Below are 22,261 nucleotides of genomic sequence, written 5' to 3' on the forward strand. Positions count from 1 at the left end.
CAGAGGGCTGGCTCAGAAGAGGCTGAGTACGGATATCAGGAAATGATTTTCACACAGAGGTTGGACACTAAACAGGACCTGTAGGACAGCAGGCACAGCACCAAGAAAGACAGGGGTCAGAAACTGTTGGAAATGCTCTCAGACACACAGAGTGATGCTCAGGGTGTGACAGAGCTGGGCTCGCTCTCAACACACAGAGCGATGCTCAGGGTGTGACAGAGCTGGGTTCGCTCTCAGACACTCGGAGCGATGCTCAGAGTGTGTTTTACGGGGTCGGAGCTCGGTTCGACGCTCTCCGTGGGTCACTTCCCCGTCTCTGACCACCGCTCCGAGCACCCTCCCCTTCTGAGGCAGCTCCCGCCGACTACAACTCCCGTCGTGCCCCGCGCCGCTTGCCGCCCGACTACATTTCCCGGCATTCCTCCGGCTCCCCGGCTCTCGCGAGAGTGGGGTCCGCCCCGCGGCGCTGCGCTGTCGAGAGAGCGGCTGGCCCGGAAGCTCCACGTCGGAGGTCGGAGCGAGCCGGGCGGCGGCGAGCGGAGCAGAGCGGGGCCAGGGCCGGAGCGGGGCCGGGCGCACCTGGGCACAGCGCGGCCATGGTGAGCCACAGGCGGGGGCCCGGGGGCGCCTTGCGCTCGCTGCGGGAGGGGGAGCGGCCCAGCCGGGCCCAGCGAGGCAGCGCAGCTCCCCGAGAGCAGGAGGGGCCGGGGCCGCGGCGCTCCCCGGGTGTTCTCAGCCCCTCCGAGCGGCTCTCCCGGGGCTCGGGCTCCGTGTCGCACTCGCCCCTCGGAGCCGCCGGTCCCGGCCCTCGGGAGCTGCAGAGCCTCCAGGGATAATCGCGGGATCAAGGGCAGCTGTGCTTGCCTGTCTGGTGTTTGTAGCCGGAGAAATGAACCCAGATTCATCTCCACATCCCGTGTCATGGCTGTGGCACAGCTACTACATGATAGCCAGGTGGTTTTTTTTCCTTGCAGTGTCTAACATTGGTAACTCCAGGTTTTATTATTACATGTAGTGTTCTTTGATCAGCCACTACCCACTGAGTTCTCTGAGATAAAAGCAGCATTAAGTTATCTTAAATGGGTGTCTAAATGAACCCATAATGCCTCGAATATATTAGAAAATCACTTTGCTAGATTTCATGCCTTTTAAGTACTCTGGCTTTACATTGCTGGTGACGAAAGTGGAAGGTCAGAGCCTTGTTTGTAAGGGAAAGACTTAAACTTTTCCCTCCTCTCACTTTCTACAAGATAGTGTTCCATTCTAAAATGTAATTTTGAAAATGTGAATGGAAGTAAATTTATAATAGGCAAATACTGTTGTGCTCTATTGTGGTAACTTCCTTTTCTTCCTGGTTTGTCAGGTGAAGTAGCAGAAAGATTAATTTTGTAACATTTGTATTAGGCACACATTTTCTCCTTTGCTTTCAGCGACACCAGGAAGATGTGCAGTGCATGTCTTTCGTTTTTTCTTTGACTCTGCTGGAGATACTTTTTGCAGCATGAAGAAATTCTGACTTTCACAGAATTAAATTAAACAGAGCAATTGCCGTTGGTGGGGATTTGATGCTCCCTACCAGATACGCATGGCTAGAAAACAGTAGTGACCTTCTGCCTGCCTGAACAGCAGGATTGGATCTTTTCATTCTAAAAGCAAACTGCTGCTCTCCTTTTCCCTCTTCTGTGCCAGTCTGCTGTTAGATCACCTGGCATTGCCCCTTGTTTCCCCAGCCTCTCCGACTGGACATCAAGCGGAAGCTGACGGCGCGCTCTGACCGGGTGAAGAGCGTGGACCTGCATCCCACGGAGCCATGGATGCTGGCCAGCCTCTACAACGGCAGTGTCTGCGTGTGGAACCACGAAACACAGGTGATGGCTCCAGCTGTGCCTTGCTGGGGAGTGCTCATCACTGACAGATGTATAGCTGGTGCTGGAAAATTGAATTTGTACTGAATCTTCAGTCACTGGTGCTAACTGACTGTGCTCTCCCCTGGCTGAGTACAAGAGTCACTGTATCAGTAGACAAGGAAGTGACATATTGGGCACTGTAAAAAAGTAGAAATAGCCAGTTTCAAAATTTGTATCGTCTCCAGTGCTATAAACTTAACTGTTTTTATTTTCAGACTCTGGTGAAGAATTTTGAAGTGTGTGACCTGCCCGTGAGAGCTGCCAAGTTCGTGGCGAGGAAGAACTGGGTTGTTACTGGAGCTGTAAGCTGTTCTCTTCTTGTCGTTTCCTATGCAGCTGCACTTTCTCTAATTAATTTTCATGCCATTACTTTCTGCATCATGTAATCTGGCCTGATTTGAATTTGTAGAGGAGAAGGGAATACTTCACTACAAAAGTTTTGTCCTTTAAGGAAACTTAGAAGCTTAAACTTTTCATTTTAAGAGAGCAACCTGCTAAGGTGACTGACTCTGCAGATAATGCCAGGTGGATGGAGTTCAGCTTTTCCTGCCAGCTGGAACATACTCAGCACACAATTCTGACACTGTATCATAGGTGCTACTTTAACTAAGATGAAATTATTGACAGTCCTAGGTAAGATGAATTAGAAATTGCTTTCTACTTTTGTTCTTGGTTATATTAAAAATATTTTTTTTAGTTTTGCTCACCACTGGAAAAAAATGTCTGCTTTTATTCAGTGAATCTGCCTTGAGAGGAATAGTTGTACTCTGATCTTGGTAACACATTTTTCTTTATGGAGTGAATATTTTTTGGCTAAATTGAGGTAATGCCTAAATATTTTTGTCTCAACTTTCATTTCCTAGTCTGCCTGGAAAAAATTTATTTTCATTTCATTACCTTATGCTGCCATGACTCAGTTACCTGTAAACATGAAAATTTAGTTGAAGTTTTTTCCATTGCATAAATTACTTGGAACAGCAGTGTGTAATTTATAGCCTTCTGAATCCAAGTATAATTTGTATCCCTTAGCAAGCAAAATTCCTTAAACACTTTGTTGGCTTCAATGGTGGAATGTTTTTTCTTAGGTCCCCTGCATTGCATTGAAGGTGCACTGCACAAGAGACTTATTTTCATGTGGCTTTTTGTCTCTTTCCCAGGATGACATGCAGATCAGAGTTTTTAATTACAACACACTGGAAAGAGTTCACATGTTTGAGGCCCATTCCGACTACATCCGGTGCATTGCGGTGCACCCCACGCAGCCCTTCATCCTCACGAGCAGTGGTGAGAGCCCTGGGAGGTGTTTTCATGTTCTGCTGTTTTCAGGCTCCTAGTTTCTGTGCACTGAGGGCTTGCAGGTCTTCTTGGGAAGACTCAGGATTCCTGGAGCAAGTAGCCAATGTGGCAATTGTCATTTGTTGTTTCTTGGTAGAGGCGTTTTTGATTTTGGTTTGATTTGGTTTTTTGATGGAATATCAACTGCACTTAAAATTTATAATATAATGGCTTGTATTCTTGCCACAGAAGAGCAATGAGCCTTCTCTTTTAATATCTGCCAGAGGAAACATTTGTATATGTCCTAATTAGTGTGGCAGGCACTCAGATAACAGCTCAGGTTGTGTTTTTAAAAACATTTCATTGTGGTTTGGAGTAAGTTTTTTAGCTGGGAATCTGACTTAAAAGCAACAGACAACTTTCATCTCCCAGTGGTCCTTCTGTAAGGACTGGTAATCTTATAGATGCAAATAGATTATTAGCAGTACCTCCTTTCCAGCCTGTAACATGAAGTTCTGGAGGATTATGCAGTTTAAGGAGGTAGTTCTCACCCACTGAAGTTTGGTTGGTTGTTGTTTGTGTTTTTTTCCAGATGATATGCTGATCAAACTCTGGGACTGGGATAAGAAATGGTCTTGTTCTCAGGTGTTTGAAGGACACACTCACTACGTCATGCAGATTGTCATAAACCCAAAAGACAATAATCAGTTTGCCAGTGCCTCTTTGGATAGGACAATTAAGGTAGAGAAATTCTATTTGGGTTTTTCAGTCATTAAGTGATGATCAGTGTATACAAACCAATAATCTTGTATGGATGATGGGTCTATATTCTTAAAAGCAGGTGCAGTAATAAAATTTTGACTGAAAAAAGACCTGGACGTTGGTCCAGGCACCTGCTAAGCAATTCAGTAAATTAACCAGATTACCTGTTCTCTCTAATCATTGGAGACTAGTTCTTTAAACTCTTTTAAGTGCTGTATGTCCGTTTGGACTACATAGAAATATGGAAGAGGAGCAATGGTTTTACTGTCAATGAGTGACTTGGGAGTATTGAAACTGTATAGTGGATAAAGACTTCAACTGTGCATTAAAAAGAGAAAACTAAACCCTGTTAAAGGTGCCTCTCCCATTATTCTGATGTCCTTGGCTGTCTGTGCATGGAATTGTTTCCAGAGACACTTTCAGCCTTCTCATGGTCTCATTTGCTGTGCAGCTGTTACTAAATATCTGTGACTACAGATTTGCAGCCACTGTGCAGTGACAGCTCCTCACGTTTCCTGTACATTATCAGTATGTTGGCTGTAAAAAGCCAGCACTGATTTCATGTAGCCACAGATGTTGAGATCAGGTGCATGTAAATGCTGATTTGAGGTTACAAACACGAGAAAACACCAGTATATCTACACTTGATTTGCTTCATTTTGTATCCTCATTTAACATGAGATTTGATATTCTTTAGTCTAAGTGGAAAGAACTAAAAATCAGGACACATTTGGAGGGAACTCATGTATAATAACAATTAGTTAGTAGCTAGTTTTGTAAACAAATATTACTTCTTAAAAGCAATGCTTCATGTGCTTTTATGTCCTTAAAGAAGTTTAAAGCAACCAATGTAATTGTTTAGAGGTGTGAGCAGAGCATGGGCGATTTAGAGTGTTATTTGTGTTTCTGGGGGGAAAGACTGGTAGTTTGCTGAACAGTTCTTGACATTTTTCACCTAAGAAAACAACTGTGTCTTTGAAATTCTGTGTAATTTCTCTTTGGATTTGTGAAGTACTTCTGCAAGCCTCTTGTGTTGGCCAGGGCTGACCTGGACACAGAAGATTGCTGAGTACAGGTGGTTTGTGTTTTGTTGGTCAGGTGTGGCAGCTTGGATCATCCTCTCCCAACTTCACCTTGGAAGGCCACGAGAAGGGAGTGAACTGCATTGACTATTACAGTGGTGGGGACAAGCCATACCTCATTTCTGGGGCAGATGACCGTCTGGTGAAGATCTGGGACTACCAGGTGTGTGCTCAACTCTTCTGGAGCCTTTGTGTGTAGGCTGCCACTTTTGGTATAAAGTTTCTGTTGTTAGATTTTGTTTTCCTGTGACAAATTGATTTCCTGCCTTTTGGCCTCATGTTTGTGGATTAACCTGTTTCTCTTCTATGTTCAGATGTAAATATTGGTCATGTATCAACTGTTTCCATCATTCCACCTCTCTTTTCTTTCTTCATTCTTTATAGCTTCCTCCCCTCCTGTGTCATCCTGTGCACATTGGCACAGTCCCGTGTGTTGCATGCACACACATGCAGTGCTTCTACCCCCAACCAGGGCAGGAGTGATGAGGTGCCCTGCTTGAATGATCCTCAGGAAAGAGATCAGTTCTGGTGCTGAAGTCTAGAACTCCTGAGTTCTTCCTGTGTACAAGTGTCTGAATGGCCAGAAGGGCAAGACAGAAGTTAGGTGGTACTTTCTGGTCATTAAATATACATGCTCCAGACTTAGCTACCCCAAGCAGAGTAGCCTCACTTTCACAACTGTGTGAATGAACATTCACATAGCAAAGATCTAAGTTAAATCTGTTTCCACCTGTAATGCAGTGTTTGGTTGTGATTTTTTTTGCTGTGAACTCAGCTTTCTATCTTGCTTTAATCTGTTGTGCTATGCAGCTCTGAGAAAGTATAGTTTTAGCCATAAACATATCTGAAAATAGAGGAAAATGCCTCTGTCAAGGGAAATAAATATTTTCTTCTTGGCAGGAGGTACAACTCAACACAACTCACAGTTTCTAATAACTTAGTGCTGTTGTTTGAAAGCCTTGCAAATGTAAGAAATTTAGAGAATTTTCAGATCTGTTTTGGATTTGGGGGAGATTTTTCTTAAAGAAATAAGGGTTAAAATGTGGCATTGTGTTCTCTCTTGCTTTCAGAATAAAACCTGTGTCCAGACACTGGAAGGCCACGCTCAGAACGTGTCGTGTGTCAGCTTCCATCCGGAGCTGCCCATCATCATCACCGGCTCTGAAGATGGTAACTTTGGGTTTTCTGGTGTGGAAAGCACAGGAACAGAACAGAGGGGAGAGCTCTTGTGGTGGTTTGGCTGCAGCCTCACCCTGAGATGAAAGGATCCATCCCTGTTTTTCCCCAGGCACGGTGCGGATCTGGCACTCCAGCACTTACCGCCTGGAGAGCACGCTGAACTACGGCATGGAGAGGGTGTGGTGTGTGGCCAGCCTGAGAGGCTCCAACAACGTGGCTTTGGGATATGATGAGGGCAGCATTATTGTTAAGGTACAGTTCATGGCTTGAAGGGAGAAATTGTGATTCATTGCTCTCCTGTGTGCACAACAACTGGTTTCTGATTCTGGGATAGTGCGTAAAATACTGAAATTTTGGCATTTTAATTGGTTTTTTGATAGAGATTAGCTATTTCACTTGATATTTTCCATTGAAAAGAAGATCAGCAAAGTATTTTTTCCATAGCCTAACTTCTTTCTTACTTTCTAGCTTGGTCGTGAAGAACCTGCTATGTCCATGGATGCAAATGGAAAAATTATTTGGGCTAAACATTCTGAAGTCCAACAGGCAAACTTGAAAGCAATGGGAGATGCTGAAATCAAAGATGGAGAGAGGTTGCCATTGGCTGTGAAGGATATGGGCAGCTGTGAAATCTATCCTCAGACAATCCAGCACAACCCTAATGGACGGTAACACATTCCTTTATCACTTCCCTTGAACTATTTGGGGTTTTTTGTAAACAGGCTCAGATAAAAGGAATCCAAGGTACAAGAGCTGCACAGTGGAGACCAAGAGGAGCATGATTCAGGAAAGAAATGGAGTTCCATGACATTTCAGGCATATATAAAGCTCATATTCTGTGTTTCACTGATTACCCTGGGCATGGGAGCCTTTACCTTTAGAGATCATTTGTCTTCTTGCTGCTGCCTGTTGACCTGAACACAGATATTTGACAAGTGCCTCTCTCTCCTGCCCCAGGTTTGTGGTGGTGTGTGGTGATGGTGAATACATCATCTACACAGCCATGGCTCTGAGGAACAAGAGCTTTGGGTCTGCACAGGAGTTTGTGTGGGCGCACGACTCTTCAGAGTAAGTCTTGCAAGTTTTTTCCTTTGTATTACATTTGCTGCTGCTACTTTAGTTTAGTTTTCAGGCCATTTTCAGATCAAAACATGCATGTAAAATGAGTTTTCAATAGTTGTCCTGCTTGAAAAGTTTGGATTTTTAGCATTCTGCTGCTTTTAGAAGATAACTCAAACACAGTTTTTTGTAGCAGCTTATGGTTTAATAATTTACTATTTTGGAAACTGAATAATTGTTTTGTTTATTTACAATTTAATATCTATTTAGATATGCAATCAGGGAGAGCAACAGTGTTGTAAAGATATTTAAGAATTTCAAAGAGAAGAAGTCGTTCAAGCCTGATTTTGGAGCAGAAGGTAAGTACTTTAAAAAGAGTTTTGTTGGTGTGAGTTTTGCACAATGGGGATTTCTTCCACCTTTATTTTCTTGCAGGCATCTATGGTGGCTTCCTGTTGGGGGTGAGGTCTGTAAATGGCCTGGCATTCTACGACTGGGAGAACACAGAGCTGATTCGCAGGATTGAAATCCAGCCCAAACACGTAAGGTTCTGCATAGGACTGAAGATACTTACCTGTCTGGGTTTACTGATTTATATTTCTTTTACTAAACTGATTTTCTTGCATGAAGCCAAGCTGTCAGTAATAAAGTAATAATTTAAGTTGATCTCAGCCATGTAGCAGAAAGGGCAAAAAAATTCCTGTATGTGTTGGCTTCTCAGTCCTAAAGCTTCTAGAGGTTGTGTGTTTTACCCTTAATTTCCACATGGTCTGTAACCTGGGGTGTGTAAGACTGTGCACTGTTGATTCTGCTGTCACAGATTTTCTGGTCTGACTCGGGTGAGCTTGTGTGCATTGCTACAGAAGAGTCATTCTTCATTCTCAAGTACCTGTCAGAAAAAGTGGCAGCAGCCCAAGAAACACATGAAGGTGTCACAGAAGATGGAATTGAAGATGCCTTTGAGGTACCTTCTATTTAAAAACTGGTATAAGATTAGAGATGGTAGAAGCAAGAGAGTGGCAGCAAACTTAGTTCCTTAACATAGTCCAATTTAAATGTTAGTTTCCAGATATCGTGCATCTGCCTGAGGAATACTTGATCATTTTTTTGGGATTCCTGAGGAGTGCATCCCTGTCTGAATCACAGCGTAGCAGATCTTGATGCCTGCATTTCTCATTGTCAGAGAGTTACAGAAATTATTTTTAAAACACACTTTTGGGTCATTGGCTAATTTTTTTCTACAATTTTCAAGTTTTGAAATGTTATTCAGGTTTGAGAAGTGAAAAAACCTCATGCAGTGAAATGTCAGAAATCAAAATTTCAGAAGGAAAGTTACCTTTGATTGTCTTGCTTAAAGCTTAGTGTGGTGCTTGTTTCCTAGATTCATAATTGGCTTAGTTAAGAATTAGAGTAGCATGCATATAAAACTGAATTATCATTTATGTAATTCTAATCTATATCTAAACTTGTATTTGCAACTTGCCCAACTATTTAGGTATGGAATATGGAATTATACTTTAAATTGCAGTAGTCTTTCTACTACCTAGAAGTGTCTTTTTATGTATCTAACCAAATCTGCTTTGCAGGTTCTTGGAGAGATCCAGGAGATTGTGAAAACAGGTCTGTGGGTCGGTGACTGCTTTATTTACACCAGCTCTGTGAACAGACTCAACTACTATGTTGGAGGAGAGATTGTCACCATTGCCCACCTGGACAGGTGAGGTGCTGCTTCAGTTCAGGTGTTCAAGGTTCTCTCTCTCAGTGAGAGCAGGGGGTTCAGGGTGAAGCCTGGCAGCTGCTGCTGTGCCCTGCATTAGCACCAGAGGTGGGTGTTGTGAGGCAGCAGTGCAGTCTGAGAGATGAACAGTGCTGTGTGAAAGAGTACATCCAGGAAAAGCTGAGTATTTGATGGGAGTATTCCTGCTGCCTTAAGAACTACTGGCATGTTTTTTTACAGACTGTGTGCATCTGTTGCAGCTGAGTGCTCTCTGTTTTGTTTCAGAACAATGTATCTCCTGGGGTATATCCCCAAGGACAACAGGCTGTATTTGGGCGATAAAGAGCTGAACATTGTCAGTTACTCTCTGCTGGTCTCGGTGCTCGAGTATCAAACTGCTGTGATGAGGAGAGATTTCGGCATGGCTGACAAAGTTCTTCCCACAATTCCAAAAGAACAGAGAACCAGGGTCGCACATTTTCTTGAAAAACAGGCAAGAAAGCTACTCCTTAGTTATGCAACTAAATAAATCAGTTTTTTCACATTCTTAATTGAGTTTGCTAATCAAAATCCAGTGATAGTATCTATGAGCATTAACTCTTGTTAATTATCCTGTTTGTTTGAGAACACTGTAACCTTCTGTTCAAAGTGCTTTTGTTAAAGTATTTAGGATTATGTTTGACGTGACAGGTCCCAACTTCACTGTCAGATTTTTATTTTAGGGCTTCAAACAACAAGCTCTTGCAGTATCTACAGATCCAGAGCATCGTTTTGAACTTGCTCTTCAACTTGGAGAATTAAAAATAGCCTATCAGCTTGCAGTGGAAGCAGAGGTAACTATATAAATTTGGGTGATTCATCCTGGATTGTCAGTATTAGCAGGAGTCTGAGAGGCACTGTAAGAAAAGGCATTGATATGTGGGGATGCAGTACAACTCTCTAAACAACTCAAATGCCTCCAGCTTCTTTGATGAAGTTCTTCTGCCTGTAATTCAAAGGAATCTAACCTGTGGGATGGGGACAAAGAATAAGGACTGCTCAGAAAGCTACAGGAACTCCTGCAGAATAGCAAACTCGAGCCCAGAACTTAATCTCCAGTACTTAACAGTGAGAGGAGGAAAGACAGGGCTGAAGCCTTCAGACCTTTGTTCCAGCCTTGACAAACTCAGACTGCTGCACTAAAAGAACTGACTAGCAGTGATTTGTCCCATCATTATTACACAGAGAATCAATCTCATTGTTCCTGCTGTAAAATAATCAAATTCTTTAGAAGGAATGTTAACTTGGTTACAGACACAAATGCCTTTCAGTGTTCTGAAGGTTAACTTGGGAGCTTTAAGAGATTGTTAGTTAAATTTCCAGAGTTATGCCTGCCTCCCCCTCCATATTTACTGAGAAGCTGTTTATTTTATGTAATGTTACAGCTGGGTAGGGATCTCTTAACACTCACTGGGAGTGCTGGGAAGTCATGCTAGGAAGCTGCAGTAATCACAGTACCTCAAAGGGAAGACAAGTGTAGTCATGGGATACAGCACCTTCACAAGTCATCTTAGATTTTCATACTGAGTGCTATGAAACCCTTTCAATGCTGTTCAGAAATGTGAGTGATTTGGTTTTTTCCTTTCCCCCCTCTCCCCTTTTTGTACAAAATCAGTCAGAACAGAAGTGGAAGCAGCTTGCAGAGCTTGCCATCAGTAAATGCCAGTTTGGCTTAGCCCAGGAGTGTCTCCACCATGCCCAGGACTACGGAGGGCTGCTGCTCCTGGCCACAGCTTCAGGGAACGCCAGCATGGTGAACAAGTTGGCCGAAGGTGCAGAAAAGGATGGCAAGAATAATGTGGCATTTATGAGCTACTTCCTGCAGGGAAAGTAAGTGGCAAACGAGCTTCTGATTGCTCTGTTCTGTTTTCTCAAGTGCCAAGACCCTCAGGTTCTTCAGGTGGTTAACTACAGCTAACTGAAAACTTAATGGGGAAAGATGGGCATAGGTCCTTCTCAGAAAAGCTCATTCCATGATGGCTGCTAGATTTAAAATCCAAAATGAAAGCACCTTAAATTAATGGAATAGAATAAACAGCTGTTCTAATACAAGAATTTGGCTTTACTAAGTTTACTAGTTAAAATCACATTTTGAAATCTTTTAGGCTTGATTCATGCTTGGAACTCCTGATCAAAACTGGGCGTCTCCCTGAAGCTGCTTTCCTTGCACGGACATATTTGCCAAGCCAAGTTTCAAGGTAATTCCTAAGCATATGCAGAGCATGAGTTGTGTTGTCTGAATGAGCTGTCTGTAACAAATCTGGTTTGCATCTCCAGGGTTGTTAAGCTCTGGCGGGAGAACCTCTCTAAAGTCAATCAAAAAGCTGCTGAGTCCCTTGCTGATCCTACAGAATATGAAAATCTTTTCCCTGGATTAAAGGAAGCTTTTGTTGCTGAAGAGTATGTTAAGCAAAGTCTTGCTGACTTGAGGCCAGCCAGGGAATACCCCCTTGTCACTGTAAGTAGAAGGTTCTACTGTCTGTAGAAGAAAAACATTTGGTGATGTGTAAAATCAGCTCTCAGAAAACTCAGTGCAGCACTTAAATGTGTCTGGGTTTTTTTGACTTGTAGCCAAATGAAGAAAGAAACTTACTTGAAGAAGCAAAAGGATTTGAGCCCTCTGGAATAACGACATCTCAGGTCAGTGAGTGATGAATCTAAGGGAGAACTTTGCTATCTTACAGTAACATCTACCCTGGAGAATTATTTCACCAGTAACGGACAAATTGTTGCTTTCATTACTTTGACTTGTAAGTGCTGCAGTTGGCTTCATGTTCTTTTGCCTCAGATTCTTCTTAATCTACATCTGTACCTACTAACAACTTCTTGACTGAAATTATTTGTGTGCTTCCTTACTGTGGGTCACTCTTTGTAGTGTGAGTAATTGTAGAGTCTTTCCACTGAATTCACCCTACAGAAAAACAACTCCAGTTGCATTTACAAACACTGCCTCGACTGCAGCTGGTTTCTAAAAGCTCAGTATTGAGCAATGGCAAATGCCGTGTTCTTTTCTGGTGTGCTGCATGGTTATGGAATAACATTGCTCCATAACTAACCTACCAGGAATCCTACTTAGGTCCTTGAACATAGGTTCTAATCAATATCTGAAGTAACTAATTCATTTTTTTTACCACCTCAGTTGTCCAATTCTTATGCAGAAAATAGGACAAGAGTAAGGTATAAGCATACAGATGTGAAACACTTGAAGCTTTTCAGAGCCTTAGGAGAAGATAACTTCTAATTTTGCTCAAATCAAATACACTTTATATTTGTATGTGAAAATCATAACGGCGAGGATTTGTTAAAGGCAGTGATGCTGGCACAACTCTTTGAGGCTGTAAACATTTAAAATCAAAACTGCACTGGAAACTGAAGGAGAAACAGAAAAGCTACAACTCTACATTGTCTGTATATTTTTCCTCAAAGGAGATGCACTACAAAACATAATTTTGAACATCCCTGACACAGCAGAGAAGTGAGGTTACTCTTAAGCCTCTGTAGTGACTCTGCCTCTTGTTACTATTAAAGCCAAATCAAACTTGTCTTGCACGTTTGTTAACAAGATGATAAACAACATTGTCAGGGCTACCTATGGAAACAGTTGGAAGCAAATGAGAATTAGCTTGCCACAGAAGCTGAAAACCAGACCTCAATGTATCTTTGCATTCAACTCATGATTGCATAAAAGCTCTAAACCCCAGCAGTCTTTTACAGCTAAGGCTGAATATAGCACATTTTTTAGGAGATAGATTGATCCTATAATTAAGTAGGTAATTGAATAGTACTGCTGCATCAATAATAGTACTGACTGATGAATTATCTAAATATAAAACTTGTGCAGCAGTGAAGTGAGAAGGTGATGTGTTAAACCATTATAGGATTTGGGACACAAAGCCCAGCAACTACTAAAATTTTCTGTCAGTCTCAACTAACTTAGTCTCTCCTGCTGAGGATGTTGAAAATCACTAACAGCATTTCAGTATTTAAAATAAACTGATAATTTCTGAAGGTTCTCATTATATCAGTTCCAACTGCTTCAAATATACTGGGGAGGGAATGGTCTCCAATGGAGTGAGGACTAGAATACTTTCTGACAGTGAAGATGTGGCTCAAGAATAAATAAGGGAAGCTGAAAGGGATTCACTGGGAAAGGGGCATTAGAGGTCTGCTGTTGTTTACCTACTTTTGTTGAAAGAATTTAAATTGAAAAAAAACTAAAGGAATTTCTTTGCCATTAGAAGAAGGCTGAAGAACCAGTTCCTTCTCCTAAACAAGAAATGATGAAGACAGTTGTGCAGAATTCTGATAACCTTCCAGCAAGAGATCAAAAGGTACCTAAACAGTTTAATGAGGGGAGGTATAAGCGCTCAATTCATTTGCCGTTAAAGACTTTATAGAGTACAATTTTATCCAAGCTACAGCAAACCTGACTCTGGCAGACACTGCACACAGTAACAGACCTGTTCAGCAGGGGGGTGATGAGGGGCAGTTCAAACCCAGCTGCTCAGAACATTGGTAAGAAGCTGCAGTGCTGGAAGAGGCTCCCTCACAAGCCAGGCAGCTGCTCTCCAGCTTCCTTTAGCACTCGTGTTCTCATGAGGCCTTGGCTGGGGTTTGCAGGGTGCAGAGCCATCCTAGAGAGCCATCCAAGCCATAAGCTGCCTCACATGTAACCATAGTGGTATCCCCCTCATCCAGTCTTTTCTCTCCCTAGACACTGCTGGACTTGGAAGATGACTTAGATAACTTGGATCTGGAGGATATTGACACCACAGATATCAATCTGGATGAAGAGATCTTAGATGATTGAACATCCTTTTTTAGATGACTAAATCAGGAAATAATTTGGTCAAAACCCAGAGGAATGAAGTTCTGTGGACTTCGTGCTCCAAGTTATTTTGATTTTTGTATCACAAGTGGACCATGTACATGTAGAAGAAAATATAGAGCCAGCAACTGTACAAAGAAAATCAGCTTCCAGTATGTTGAAATTCAAGATGTAGGCCTGCTCCAGAACATACTAAAAAATGTTTTCATTTATCAAGGAATTCAATAAATCCTTTTAAAGATTCTGCTCCTCAGTTCTCCAATTACTAGTAATATTTACTAAGAATAGTAGAGTTCTTAAGGATAACCCAGCTTCCATAGTGTATATTCCAAATATTCCAAACCAGGACCACAGTAGCTGAAAAACAGTATTTTAACCTGACTTTTCTCAGCACCTACACTGAGGTATGTGGTTATGCTTTCACTCTGCTGCCATCTAGCATTGGTAACCATCAGTATCAGCTCAGTTACTCTTTCAGACACCATTTCTAGCAGTGATACAGCTCAAGGGTTAGAAGTGGTGTTTGTTACACCCTGTCCTAAATGAAGCTGTCCAGACTCTGCACGTACCTCAATAACTAAAATGAATTGTGGGCAACTCCTCAGATTCAAGACGTAGCAATAAAAAAATTGAAGAGTACAGTGTTGGCAAAAACAAGTCATGATGAAGTCTGTTCACTTACAGAATTTTTCAAATAAACTGCTGTAGTGATTCACATATACTGTAGTAAAGAAAAATACATTCTGTAGCAGTCATTTTCAAGTATTTATTGTGGAATCCTGTACAGAAAGTCTTTATATAGACTTAAAACTTCTGATGAGCTGAGGTTTACTTCATGAAACTGAAGAAGTAGCCATTGCTTCTTCATAAGCTTGCAGGGCCAGCTGGATATAACCTTCTCTCTGGGATTCAGTTTTCACAAATACCTGCAACCATGGCATGGGAGAGGTTAATGTAACAGCAGGCATCATGCCAGTGGCAGATCAGGCACCCACAACTGAACTCCTGCTGCAGCTATACATATACACAGCTTAACAAAAACCCCAGCGTGGCATGTACAACAGTTCTGGCTAAAAATCTGCTTCCTAAGGTAAGGAGAAATTGACCTATTAAATGGGGTTCTGCTGGTTAAAAGCTCACTTCTGCAGGTTAAATAGGTTAAAGCAGAAAAGCTTACCTTGATCAGATCAACTCCTTGAAGTTTTCCTTCTTTAGCTTCCTTTGCTGACTGACATTCAGGGTGAAGCATATGATACAGTGTAATTAAACTTGTAGCATCCTCCAGCCTAAACAAATAAAGGCTCATTTTAGCAATTCCTTTCTATTCAGAGTATTTACAGAGGGTGTATTTTGTGATGTACTTTGTACAGCACAAGCTGTCAAACTGCTGGTTCCACTGAGTATCCAGACCCTGGAATACACAGGCAAGTACCTACATCTATCCCTCCTGCAGCTGAAGCCTGGTGGCCTACTCAGCAATAATACAGCTCACATCCTTCTGAAATTACAATTAATTACCAATAATGAGTGTTTAGTGGAACTTTCTAACAGACTGCAATTACCAGTATGTTTTACAGAAGTAGCATTACAAATCCTGTGACACACAGCTCTCACCTGAATTTAAAGCTACTGAATTGTGTGGCAGGAAAACACATTCCAAACTCTGCTCATTTAAATTGACCAAATACAGGAATTTTTTCCTTTAGCAATCTGCTTCTAAACATGGAACTTTCCTGATTTCTCCATATGCTCAGTTTTAAAAGCAAGATCTGACCACCTGTTCCAAGCTTCTGACTGAAACAGCAGGAAATAAATGCTGCCATCACTGCAACGTGGCTGATTGTACAAATTTCTCCCAGCTCTAGAGACATTTTGAAGTATTGAATATTGTTCACTTCAAAGATCTCTGAACAAATTTAGCACCATGTTTTATATAAATCCACCCATTTAAAATAAAATCTTATCTACATGTTCCTAAGCTACTTAGGAATTAAACCCAGAGTGTATCAATCTTATAAACAAAAACTGAGCTCAAGGTGGAAATGTCTTTAAGGCCTTAAGATCAGCAGTACTCGGAGCCAGAAGTGTTCCGACAATTACATGGGAAACAAAAATAAAAACCCAAAAATTACAGAAGGCTAACCTATAAATACCCTACAACTTCATGGACTGTTATTGGTGCTCCTGTACAGCTAACAGTACGTATAAAGCTAACAGAGCTGGCCTAAAACATCATGCAAATGAAAACTGTCCTCCATCTGACACCAATACTGTTTTTACTGTCAAGCAGTGGTCCTCATTCTAAGGCTAAGCAGGTTCCCAAGTGTCAGACTGTCCTTACAGGTCTCTGTTGATCATGTCTATGAGTAAGCCATCTGCCTTCTTCCTGCTGAGCAGGTACCACACCATGCCCCCGAAGTGCCTGGTTGAGCGCAGCAGGTCGTACTTGCCGTGTTTCTCGATGTCCTCGTAGGTGCGGTGGTGAACCTGCACACACAAGGGTTTGTTTCACTGCACAGCTGCAGCCTGCTGACAGCTTTCCCCCTGCACCTCCTAGAGTCTTTCATCCTTTCCATTTCCCTAAGGTGCAGGAGTGAGCCACATGCTGAACCACAGGCCTGTTCTAATTCAGAGTAACTCTGGGCTAGCACAGTCCTTGGTACTTAGGTATAGACGTCCTTATGGTAAAAGGAAGCTAAATCCTGTCTCTGTCCTGAACTTTTGGGGAGGGAAGGCATAACCTCTGACCCTTCACTGCACTTCTGTCAAGGTGTTCTTCTTTCAGGAGAAAAAATACTACAGCAAAGAGGTGAAACTTTACTAAGGAAAAAAAGTTACTTGAAAAATCACCTAATACAAGTTACAATTTCTCAAGTTTGAAGAGATGTAAACATTTAAAGAGCAAGTGTAGACTAATATTTACCTGCAGCTATAGCTACTAATTTTATTCTGCTAGTACTACCTTTCTGTAACTGGTCCTTGTCAAAAATACTACTTTGTGCACAGTGCTGTTTCTGAAAATGCACTTTGTCAGTTCCCCAGCTGGTCCTGCCAGCTCCTAAGCCAGCAGCCAGTGTGGCTTCAGCAGCACAACTCTGCTCAGAGCCCTTGACAAGTGTTACCATAAATTCTGTTTTGATACCAAAAGTACCTGAATAAAGACTTTTCTGTATGTGCAGTACCTTTCTAGGCTAGAAAAATTGTGCAAAATCCTGTTTTACTGTTCTGCATAAAAATAAACTCCAAAACTCATCACAAGGATAATCTATATTGGAAAACTAGAGCACATATGACCAACATCTCTGCTCCCCAGTTAAATATTTATGTTTACAAAATAAACCCTACAATTCTCCACTAGATTTTTTTTCTTTTTTTTTTGTTTTTTTTTTTTTGCTAGTAAAATGGAAAGTGAACTCACTCTGATATAATCAGGTGAATCTGGCTCAAACTGAGCAATGCACATGTTCAGGACATCCTCATGACGGTCTTGCTGAAACACAGTCTGAAACAACAGTTCAGATTCAGGGGTAGATTAAGTAATCACACCATCCCCAACTCTCCAAAATCAAAACAGCAGCTACAACACTGTTCTGGGAAACACGTACAGTGAGTAACCCCTTCATCAAAAGACAAAATGGACAAAAGTACAGGTACTGCCTCGATGACATTAATATAATGTTTCTTGATTTTTGATTCTGAAACACCGGTTCACATTTCCAGATTAAATGTACAATTGTTTTTAGTATGACACAATATATACACCTACCCAGGATTTACCTGGCCCTAACTTTGTTTCAAGTATTTTAACCAAGTTATAATGAAAGGCAATTGTTCGAAACAGAATTCAAGCAGCTAAACTCACAAGTTACTCTGCCCAAAGAGCAGTTTCACTAGCAGACTGCCACGCAGTAAAAGTGCTCCATTTCAAAGTCAGGAAGAGCTTACCCCGAGGTTCTCATCCTTGAACAATGTAGGGGGGATGACCCGGCGCCCTTCCTTTGGGAAGAAGATCTGGATCATCCTGTCTCGCTCCTCCCAGGTGGCTTTGCGTAACACCCCGCTTGGTTCTCTAACCACAATGAAACGTTCCTGGAAATGAGGTCAAAACCAAACATTGTCTAAAGCCTTCTCTCTTCATAGCCAGAACCATCCTAAAAAACCCCTCATTTGTCCAAGTCCTTCTATGCCCCTTCTAAGTCACCCCAATAACACCAGTTCCTAACTGACTGTTGCCACGTGCCAGATTCACCATTTCTGCCTTGCTACCTGCTGAATAAATTCTGCTTTTGCACCTCAGTTTTACTGTCTGACAACTGTGTATGTGCCCACACTGAGAGCTACAGCTCTGGGAAGTTCAGAGATAACATAACTCACACTCAGACAGGGAGCTAGCCTGATTTTATCATTTGATAATACATACAAAATTAGGAAGGCAAGTGCCATGCACTTTTGTACCTTTTTTCCAGAGGTAGGTGCTAGAATCAAGTAAGGGCAAGTGCAAGGCAAAAAATAGAACTAATTAAACAATATACTCAGACCTGTTCACAAGCATAATTGTTTTAGAGTGGCAAATGGGAAAGTTTGTTTGACGGAAGTTTTCATTATGGTGCAGTAGGAGAATAAACAGCAAGTTCCTGGAGAAAGCTCTCAGAGTAATAGATGGAAGACTGGGCAGTTCATTTCACAGGACCATCACTATATGCACATTTGAACCATGAAGGCTTCTTGGAATCATAACTTTGTTAAGAATTTTTCTGGCCTCTTATCACTGGTACTTAAAGAACTGAGATGTTTCATTACACAAAGGAAACTACCCCTATACTCCCCAATGCCATTAGCTAACTCCTTTACAGCTTTTCTGGGAATTCATTCATCGTTTCCACAGCTTTCCAGGTGTTTCCAAGTGTGGAGTAGTTCTATCTTACAAAGGAATCCAATCCTACAGAAAGCTTCTTGGAGCATGGAAGAACTCAGCACTCCTACCACATCACAAGCACCTGCTTATAAAATAATAAACTACCTACCACACAGCTTTCCCCATGCCTGCTTTTGAGTAGCAGAATGTAATTTATGATTATCAGTTAGAAGCAAGTATTTAGAAACACATTTTTGTCTATTGCCTTGTACCAGACTGAATTTTCAACTCCTCAGCCCTTTTGCAAACTGATCCATCTACATTTTCATTAAAGCTTATTTTGAGAACAAATTAATACTGTTGATCATGTTACTTACACGATGTGGAATGGAGTAGCTTAGATCTGTAAATACATATTTGGCAGTTTCAGTTCCTTCAAGGACTTTGTCTTCTGCTAAGACATCATCTATTGGCTCTCGTTCATTTAAAACAGGGGGCATGATTAGTTTTGTTTTAGCTTCCTCAATGGCTTTTCTTGTGGCCTTGTAGGGGGAAAAAAGTAGTTTAATTTCACAACTTAAAATATCATCCTATTGGAAAGATAACATACAATTTGGGGACAAATATTTTCATTTAGAGAAGCTTGTTTTTTTTTTTTTCTTCTTCAGCTGAGAAAAAATGAGACACAATTCTACCTCTAGGTAGGTGAATTTCATGTAAACAATTTACCACTACTAAAACCTGGACAAAATGCTGGAGGAAGTTACAAAATTACCACAGACAAACTATTGCAAACACCAAGTTAATTTCAAAGACTGAGTTCATTTCAGGTGTTTTTACACCGCAAATTTCCCCCAAAGCATAAACCACGACCAACAGTTGTATACAGCTTTAATTGTGGCTACAGCAGAACTGGCTTAAGTCAGGTCCCTTTGTCATCCTGAATGAAGTCAGACCAGAGGGGAGAGGAAAAAAAAAATGTAACTTAAATATCAGATTAGGGTATTTGACAGACTTAGGAAACATAACAGGTTAATAAACTGTCACTCAAGAAAAAAAAAGATCAGATTTCCTTCCATATATTCCATCAAAATTGAAGAAACCTGGACAAACCAAGCTATTTCATGTGAACAAACACTGATTTACACTGATTTAGTATCATAATAATCTGTTAATAATCTCGAAGAAAGTAAAGAAACCAGGATATTCTCAAACGCAGCAGTGAGGAAGGCAGAAATATGGGCTATTACAGGCATTTTGCTAAAACCAACACTTACTTCCGAAGGAAGCAGAGCAGCCTACCTCTTCCAGCTGAGCTTCGGTCATCAGCTTGTAGTGAGGGGGCTTGAGGCCCTTTTTCACGGGCCGGAACACCTTGTGCAGGTCGAGTCCCGTCATTTTGTACAGCAGGGTCTGAACCGCTTCGTCCGTGAAGGCGGGCCTGGGCTGGGCGGCCTTTCCGTCTGCGGGAGGGGGCACACGCTGTTAGCCGGGGGCTGAGCCCCTGCCCTCACGGCTCCTCCCGCCCCGCCGGGCCCTCCGCGGCCACGCACCCGCCCGACCCGCGGCCGAGCCCCGAGGCTGGGGCAGCCGGGAGCGCTCCGGGGGCTCCCCCGGGTCCCCCCGCGTACCGCCCGCATCCGCCGCCAGCGCCCGCCGCGCCGGGAGCGCCCAGAGCGCCCGCAGCCGCGCGGGCAGCGCCGCCGAGCCCCGCGCCCCCAGCGCCGCCATCTTCGCGCCCGCCCCTTCCCGCCCCGCGGCGCGCCGGGAAATGGAGGCGCGGAGCCGCGGGTACCCGAGCGGGCAGGGACCTACCGCGAGCAGCGAGCCCGGCTCCTCCTGGCGCTGCACAGCAGCCACACCCTGTGCCAAGAGTCGGTCTGTGCCTGGAAGCGTTGTCCAAATGCTTCTCGAACTCAGACAGGCTTGGTGCTGTGAACGGTGCCCTGCAGAGCCTGTTCCTATGCCCAGCCGCTCCGGGTGAAAAACCTTTCCATGACACCCAATCTAAATCTCCCCTAACTCAGCTTCAGGCCGTTCCCTCGGGTCCTGTCACTGGTAGTCAAGAGCAGAGATCAGTGCCCTCCCCTCTGCTTTTCCTCATAAGGAAGCTGTAGATTGCTGAGGTCTGCCCTGAGTCTCCGGCCGGAATCGGGGAGACACGCGGTCCCCCGGCACTTTGCCCGTTGTTGCACCATGCGCTTCCCAGCGCCTTTGTGCCATTAAAGCGCTGCTGAGGGCCTGGTGATGGCGCGAAGCCCATTCTGCGGCTGTGGCACAACCCCGGCAGGAGCGCGGGGTGTCTGGTTCCCTCAGCCGCCCAGGGCCCTGAGCAGGGCTGCGGGTTCCCGGTTCCCTTAGCGCCCAGGGCCCGGAGCAGGGCTGCGGGTTCCCGGTTCCCTCAGCGCCCAGGGCCCGGAGCAGGGCTGCGGGTTCCCGGTTCCCTCAGCGGCCCAGGGCCCGGAGCAGGGCCGCAGGTTCCTGGTTCCCTCAGCCGCCCAGGGCCCGGAGCAGGGCTGCGGGTTCCCGGTTCCCTCAGCCGCCCAGGGCCCGGAGCAGGGCCGCAGGTTCCCGGTTCCCTTAGCGCCCAGGGCCCTGAGCAGGGCTGCGGGTTCCCGGTTCCCTTAGCGCCCAGGGCCCTGAGCAGGGCTGCGGGTTCCCGGTTCCCTTAGCGCCCAGGGCCCGGAGCAGGGCTGCGGGTTCCCGGTTCCCTCAGCGGCCCAGGGCCCGGAGCAGCGCTGCGGGTCTTGGTTCCCTCAGCGCCCAGGGCCCGGAGCAGGGCTGCGGGTTCCCGGTTCCCTTAGCGCCCAGGGCCCGGAGCAGGGCCGCAGGTTCCTGGTTCCCTCAGCCGCCCAGGGCCCGGAGCAGGGCCGCAGGTTCCTGGTTCCCTCAGCCGCCCAGGGCCCGGAGCAGCGCTGCGGGTCTTGGTTCCCTCAGCGCCCAGGGCCCGGAGAAGGGCTCGGTTCCCTTCCTTAGCAGGGCGTGTCCGTAGTAGGAAACACGGTGGAATTGCGGCCGCAGTGGGGGAGGAACACGCTGGGCATTCACGCATTAAATTCTCCCGGCTCTGTGCTGCTTGGGTGAGACACCTGTGCTGTGCAGGGCACTGGCCAAAATTAGCTTTGTACTCAATAATCATGACATATCGGCTCTAATGTCTGTGAAGAAGGAGTACTGACTTCTTATAACTGGGCCTGTTTAAGGGGTTGAAAGTTTATTATGATTTTAAGTTTATTTATTCTAGTTGGTCTGTATATCTTCTATTATGAATTTTAGTGTCACAGACTGTGCTTAGGGGGGGTGTGAAACAGAATTTGATCTTAGAGGTCTCTTCCAATCTTGATTATTCTCTGATTTTCTTATCAGCAGGCAAGTCTCTGTCCGAGAACCCAGAATGCCTCAAGTTCCAGAATGTTCAAAGCCACCCATCAGTGCAAGCTGGCTCATGCCTTCCCACTGACACAAGCAATGTGCTTATGTTCTGTAGATCGATTGTTTTAAACTTTAGAGAATTGTTCATTGCTTTGCCAGATCAAAATCTAAGTTATACTACTTTTG

At 43.8% G+C, this 22,261-nt stretch overlaps 2 protein-coding genes across 3 annotated transcripts; one reads left to right on the forward strand and one right to left on the reverse strand.

Annotated features, from left to right (window-relative positions):
• The first annotated feature begins 461 nt into the window (after window positions 1–461).
• COPB2 (COPI coat complex subunit beta 2) lies at window positions 462–14,092 on the forward strand. Of its 2 annotated transcripts, none has more exons than XM_056498518.1 (22): window positions 462–599; window positions 1,731–1,868; window positions 2,123–2,209; window positions 3,065–3,191; window positions 3,775–3,923; window positions 5,043–5,189; window positions 6,097–6,196; window positions 6,315–6,457; window positions 6,674–6,873; window positions 7,163–7,273; window positions 7,535–7,623; window positions 7,700–7,806; window positions 8,085–8,228; window positions 8,851–8,981; window positions 9,267–9,474; window positions 9,704–9,814; window positions 10,636–10,850; window positions 11,126–11,218; window positions 11,298–11,478; window positions 11,592–11,660; window positions 13,259–13,351; window positions 13,735–14,092. In XM_056498518.1, exons 1-22 carry the CDS (start codon window positions 597–599, stop codon window positions 13,828–13,830), a joined length of 2,742 nt encoding a protein of 913 aa, XP_056354493.1. In that variant the 5' UTR covers window positions 462–596; the 3' UTR covers window positions 13,831–14,092. The 2 variants fall into 2 exon arrangements, with proteins under 2 accessions (XP_056354493.1, XP_056354494.1); XM_056498519.1 differs by having other exon boundaries at window positions 13,262–13,351.
• A 508-nt stretch (window positions 14,093–14,600) lies between these two features.
• On the reverse strand, window positions 14,601–20,464 carry MRPS22 (mitochondrial ribosomal protein S22). The gene is made up of 8 exons (XM_056498520.1): window positions 20,335–20,464; window positions 20,006–20,166; window positions 19,081–19,245; window positions 17,794–17,937; window positions 17,267–17,350; window positions 16,190–16,335; window positions 15,026–15,134; window positions 14,601–14,774 (listed from the first exon to the last, which is right to left on the reverse strand). Exons 1-8 carry the CDS (start codon window positions 20,432–20,434, stop codon window positions 14,682–14,684), a joined length of 1,002 nt encoding a protein of 333 aa, XP_056354495.1. The 5' UTR covers window positions 20,435–20,464; the 3' UTR covers window positions 14,601–14,681.
• Window positions 20,465–22,261: the final 1,797 nt, after the last annotated feature.

This window comes from Oenanthe melanoleuca, chromosome 9 (genome assembly GCF_029582105.1).
Source record: "Oenanthe melanoleuca isolate GR-GAL-2019-014 chromosome 9, OMel1.0, whole genome shotgun sequence".
Taxonomy (NCBI): Eukaryota; Metazoa; Chordata; class Aves; order Passeriformes; family Muscicapidae; genus Oenanthe; species Oenanthe melanoleuca.